The sequence below is a fragment of the Myripristis murdjan genome, chromosome 6, assembly GCF_902150065.1.
Source record: "Myripristis murdjan chromosome 6, fMyrMur1.1, whole genome shotgun sequence".
Taxonomy (NCBI): Eukaryota; Metazoa; Chordata; class Actinopteri; order Holocentriformes; family Holocentridae; genus Myripristis; species Myripristis murdjan.
This window is the reverse complement of record NC_043985.1, coordinates 31,719,292-31,725,295: the sequence shown is the minus strand read 5'-3', so window position 1 is coordinate 31,725,295 and position 6,004 is coordinate 31,719,292. Positions and strand designations below refer to the sequence as shown.

The following is a 6,004-nucleotide window of genomic DNA, read 5'->3' as shown; positions in this document are numbered from 1 at the left end:
TCACGACGTTGTGCTTATTTTATTTCCCAAACACATTTCATCAACTAATAACCTGCTGCTTTTTGTCACTTATCAGGACCAGTAATGCAGTAATCATGTAATTATTTTTGTATTTTTATGGAGATAAACATGTAGATTGTCAAATACATATGCGGTAAAATCACAGGCTTTATTATTCTCAGGAGACGCCCTGTGCTCATCCATAATATACTTTCATTGTAGACTTTATTATTACAGAGCTATCTATGTCATTATCATTTTTTTTTTTTTTATTATTATTGATGTAGCTCATCTGCAGGTTATACTGTATGCCTCCCAACGTGTGTGGCAGTGGCTTCTGAGTTTTCATAGGTATCAGAATCAGAAATACTTTATTGATCCCTGAGGGGAAACTGGGTCACATGCAGCTGCTCAGATTCTCAAGAGAAGCATAAATTATAAGTGACACTATAAGAAGAAATAAGAAATATAAAAAATATGTGCTCTAGAAATGTGTAAACAAGTGTGTATTGTGTATAAAGATGTGCATTAATCTCACAAAAATAGAAATAAACTGAGCATATGTACAATCTGCCTATATACACCTGATATATAAACTCTGGGATATTGCACTGTTGACAGTTAAATGGCTAAACATAAAGTTTAAATGATGTGCCGTTGCACTGGATTATTTTACATCACAGTAATAATATGTGATGTGATTTATTAGTAGTCCAGTCATTTTATGAAAAAACCTAGGACAAATTGCAAGAGAAGCAAACTCAACTGATTTTGTATCCTCAGTTTGTCCTGAGTGAGGGAAAAAAAAGTCCCAAGAAATCCCATTGGTTGGATTAAAAGGTTACTATATATATAGTAACCTTTTAATTTACTGTTTAAATGTCTCTTCTGGCATTTATTCCTTATATTCCTTATTAGCGCATATCAAATCAGATAATGTGTAATATGCATGTGTAAACAGAATAATTCAAAACTTGTAATAGACTTTTTTTCTTGTCTTTGTGTGTGTAATCTTGTGAATTTTTATAGTGATATCTGAAAGTAAAATTTTGAACCCCTTTCCCCTGTGTGTTAAAAACAGTGTTTTTTGGTATTATGTGGTCATAAATAGGTGATTTTCAAAACTTTCCACCAATGGGATTTCTTGGGACTTTTTTTCCCCTCACTCAGGACAAACTGAGGATACAAAATCAGTTGAGTTTGCTTCTCTTGCAATTTGTCCTAGGTTGACCCCAATTTTGGCCTAAAATTACTGGACTATAGAGGCTTTACCAACACTTACCCGCTGCTGGTAGGAACCAACGAGCAGCGTTTGTTCACGCCGGATGGAACACCGCGCAGACCCGTTTCCTTGGCAACAACCTTACGTTGGTCACTCGCCATCCGCGTTCACAAGTGAATCATTCCAGCAAATGCACACCAACGGGCTCAGTGAGTACAGATATTTTGTTTTTTAAAAATATATTAAATTAACCAAAGTGCAGCTAAAGCCGGTGCGGGAAATGAAAAGTCCACGTTTCGGCTCGAAATGCGTGCTAGCTTAGCCGAGGTTAGCCGAGCTAGCGTCAGGTAATGATGCGTGACAGGGAAACGTTAACGTGTGTTGACGGTAACGAGGCTGGTTTTTTAAATTTATTTAACCGACTTCGAATTCGTTTGCCCTCCTTTTATCTTTACATTCAGTCTGAGCCCATCCAGTGTCTAAATACAGGATTAACCTCGTATTTCATGACTTCTCCTGAGTGGAGGAACATGAAATGAACCTGATGTTTTGTTTTCAAAGGCCTCAACACATTTTGTATTTCACTTGGTTCAGTTTGACCTCAGGCTTTTTAGCTGGACAAGAAATATCAACATCTTACACATAAAGCAACCAAGACACATGAAGTACCTCACACACACATTTTCTTCATTGTAATTTGTTGTTTTTGTTCATTGTCATTTTGAGTTGCCGGGGTCAAATGGATCCCAGCTGATTTAAAAAAAAAAAAATGTGAGTAAAGGATTAAGACTGTCCCTCTCTGTCTGCAGACGTCCTGACCTGTGGAGAGAACATCGTCGACATGGTGGACATGGACGAGGAAAACTTTGCCATTTCAAGGTAGGATCTTCTCCTAAATGTGTGTGTGTGTGTGTGTGTGTGTGTGTGTGTGTGTGTGTGCGTGCGTGCGTGCGTGTGTGTGCACCAGTGTTTTTACAGCTGTCTGTGTGTTTGTCAGACTGAAAGCATGTGTCTGTAAATGGTAAATACAGTGTGTGTTGTGTTGAACCAACACATGGAGGTACATGTGTAACAGGGTCAATCGTGCAGCAGGCAAATATATAACATTATGTACAGTAGTTATTGTTTGTTATAATTATTACTGTTATAATTACCCAAAATCTGTGTACTGTTTTTTTTTACATTTATTTTATTTTTATTCATTTAGTACCTGACAGGTTGGGCCTCCAAGGCAGTTCATAGGGACCGGAACATAAATTTGTGTCTGTACCCCCAACGTTCTTATATTGTGTGGCACCGCTCATATATATTGTGTTTTTCGCGCCCTTACCGCCCCTTTTGTTATTGATCTCCATGGGAGAGGGGCGCAGTGTTTTGGGGGAGCTGACTGGAGGGAAATATTTTTTATATGCCTTTTGTCAGGTGTGAAATAAACGGAGACTGCCTCCAAAGGTGTAATCGTCTCAGACCCTTCCTACAACGCAGAGTCGTATCCAACCGGTTACACATGTGGCTGTATGGTGCACAGTGATGCTGTGTGATATGGACAAAATCTTCTATCACGATGTGGATAATTTCACATATCACGATAAAGTATGTTTTCTTTGAATTTAATGAAAAAAATGTCTACAAAATAACCACCAGCATCATGATTATTTTTTAATAATGCTGTGAAGTGAAAACAAGTGAAAGGCGCTTTTTCTGTTTTCTCCGTTTATTATCGTCTTCTGGCTCTCCCTGCACAACAGCTGCATGATATGGACAGAATTTCATACCTCAATATTTACACTAAATATGTCAAAAGTGATACGATATATAATTTGACTGTGGGTTTTCACTTGTGAAATTTCAAGTGTTGCAACAGTGAAAATTGAGCGTTCTTCAAAAAACAGTTTAATGAAGCAAGTGGACACACAAAATGCAGCTGCATGGGAACTGGTCTACTTTGTATTTTGCAAAGTTTTCTGGTGGGTGTCAGGTTTCTTCTATCTAAATCACGTGCAAACGTCAGAAGTACAAGTTTAGGCACAAGTTCCTCATCTCGTCTCGGTCGGGCTGAGTCCTGTTCTCTATCGGAGTGTTGTAAGGAGGTTTGGTCTCTGTCACACACCTCCATGTCTGTTATTTGAGCTCATGTGTAGTTATGATGCCTTCAAAGACTAAACTAGGAGCTCAGACTCAATAGCATAACATTAAAATACTGCTATAAAGAGGGTTTTGAGACAACGATAGAGGAAAATGTCTCCTCATTTTGCACAGCCCTGGTTCTTAGTGCCAGTGACAGTCCAGTTCATGGTTCATAGTGGAAAATGAAGTCCAGTTCATGGTTCATAGTGGAAAATGAAGTCCAGTTCATGGTTCATACAGTGGAAAATGAAGTCCAGTTCATGGTTCATAGTGGAAAATGAAGTCCAGTTCATGGTTCATACAGTGGAAAATGAAGTCCAGTTCATGGTTCATAGTGGAAAATGAAGTCCAGTTCATGGTTCATAGTGGAAAATGAAGTCCAGTTCATGGTTCATACTGTGGAAAATGAAGTCCAGTTCATGGTTCATACTGTGGAAAATGAAGTGTAGACAGAACGGCCTCCGCTGATGCAGTTTGATGTGTTTTCTCCCTCCAGTTCTTCAGCTGCAGATTCTGCTTTTGATGCCGTCATCGGCTGCATCGAGAACATCATCATGGGTAGGAAGAGCTATCAAACTGTCCTTCAACACTGAATGTTTGGCCTTTATCACACAGAGCTGCGCTGTTTCACAGCAGCAGTGACTGATTGGTTTGATTCTGTGGTCTGAACACATGATTGATCTGCACAAAAGGTCCAGCAGTTTAGATATACACTTTCTCCTGCTTGTCGATCATTATTCACATCAGATGTCTTAGGTTTTGATCATCAGTGAAGCAAATGTAAGCAACGGTCTTGTGTTTTCATCAGGCTGAAAAATTATATTGACAAACATATTTATGGAAAGGTTAGAGGTTCTGTTGCCCGTGCAGAAAAATAATGGATTGAGTTTCAATATGTGAGAGGAACGGCTGCAACATGAGCGCCAAGGCCACTGTGCAGATTCAGAGCAGAATCAAGTTATACAGTAAGGACAGATATCTGCAGCTAATGATTATTTTTACTGTTGATTAATCACTTGTCCTTTTCTTGTGTAATCAGTTTGTCATGTAGTCAACAAATTAGCAGAAATAATAACAACTGTTCTTCCTAATTTAATATAATTCAAAGTGATCGTGTAGAAACGTTTTCTTAGTTTTCTAAAAGGCAAAATTTGTTTTACAACAATATGAACTAGTGGGAAAACTCACAAATATTTGAATTTGTGATGCTGTAACAAGAAATGTTTTGGTAGATGTTTGGCATTTTTACTTGACAATTGACAAATGACTAATCATTTATCAAGTTACAATTGATTAATTAATTTGGTGACAGCTGACTTGTTTATCAACTGACTGATGATTTCAGGGCTCGTTCTTAAACAGACTGACACAGAGCAAATTCAGCCGAAGTGACACCTAAAGTGACAGTAAATGGGTGAGCGGGTGGGGTAGGTGTGATCTCTATGTGGTTTGTGTGACCTCTGACTGTGTGTGTGTGTGTGTGTGTGTGTGTGTGTGTGTGTGTGTGTGTGTGTGTGATCTGTGTCCGGCTGCAGAGGATGAGTTCCAGCAGCTGCAGCGGAGCTTCATGGAGAAACACTACCTGGAGTTCGACGACTCGGAGGAGAACAAGCTCAGCTACACGCTCATCTTCAACGAATATGTGAGCTGGCAGCTAGAAAACCCAATCTAATTCAGCCACACACTCTTCTTCAGCTGACACACACTGTCACAGCCACATCACTTCATCTGTGATCTACATTAGTTAGTGTCACTGAACTTTTTATCTTATAAGCAGGGAGGTCAGCGAAGAACAAATTCATGTTTACACTCACAACAAAACAGTGACTCTGTATCGTATACACTCCTGATTGGCTGCCTGTTAAACGAACTCCCATTTCTGTTGAAAATGTTTATTAATGGATTTGCGTTGTAAGAATCAGTCCTGACATGTATTTTTTATTTTTATTTGTTAATCTACCGGGTCTTTGGTGGGTTAGCCAGAAAGCTGATGTTGGACTCTGTGTGTGTGTGTGTGTGTGTGTGTGTGTGTGTGTGCGTGCTGTAGGTCAGCCTGCTGGAGAAACACCTGGAGCAGCAGCTGATGGAGAGGATCCCGGGCTTCAGCATGAACACCTTCACACACCTGCTGATGTGAGACTCTCACCTGATCACATGTTCTGTTCACATGTTATGTGTAACACTGTAACTAAGTGAAAGGACTCAAAATGGAAAGGATCTCAGGCTTGTACCTCCTGCCGGAGCGCCTGCTGAAAGAAAGAAATGCAGTTCCACAGCTCACCAGTAGGTGGTACTCCAGACGCTGTAGGCTGTAATAATGTGTGTGTGTGTGTGTGTGTGTGTGTCTCCTCAGGCAGCACAAAGACGAGGTGCCGAGCGACATCTTCGACATGATGCTCAGTTACACCGACTTCATGGCCTTCAAGGAAATGTTCCTGGATTACAGAGCGGTGAGTCAGCAGATTTTCTGCTCTGTCAGCAAAAACTCCAACAAGAACTGAACAGACAAGAAAACCCACAGCAAGAACTGAGAGACAGTTAGTTTTTATGAACTGGTTCTGATCTTGTGTATATAACCAGTTTTAAATGGTTTATGATGTTGGGGCTGTTTCTTATGGTCTCATTTTAATATTCAGCCTTCCTGTGTCGTGTTTA

General features: G+C 39.8%; 1 protein-coding gene across 1 annotated transcript in view; it reads left to right on the top strand.

Annotated features, from left to right (window-relative positions):
* Nucleotides 1–1,297: 1,297 nt before the first annotated feature.
* arl2bp (ADP-ribosylation factor-like 2 binding protein) overlaps nucleotides 1,298–6,004 on the top strand; it is a 6,213-nt gene continuing 1,506 nt past the window's right edge. Inside the window, exons 1-6 of the mRNA XM_030054718.1 lie at nucleotides 1,298–1,431; nucleotides 2,032–2,101; nucleotides 3,846–3,907; nucleotides 4,885–4,991; nucleotides 5,397–5,482; nucleotides 5,703–5,799. Of these exons, the coding sequence (XP_029910578.1) occupies nucleotides 1,326–1,431; nucleotides 2,032–2,101; nucleotides 3,846–3,907; nucleotides 4,885–4,991; nucleotides 5,397–5,482; nucleotides 5,703–5,799 (528 nt within the window). The 5' untranslated portion in view covers nucleotides 1,298–1,325. The remainder of the gene's footprint in view (nucleotides 1,432–2,031; nucleotides 2,102–3,845; nucleotides 3,908–4,884; nucleotides 4,992–5,396; nucleotides 5,483–5,702; nucleotides 5,800–6,004) is intronic.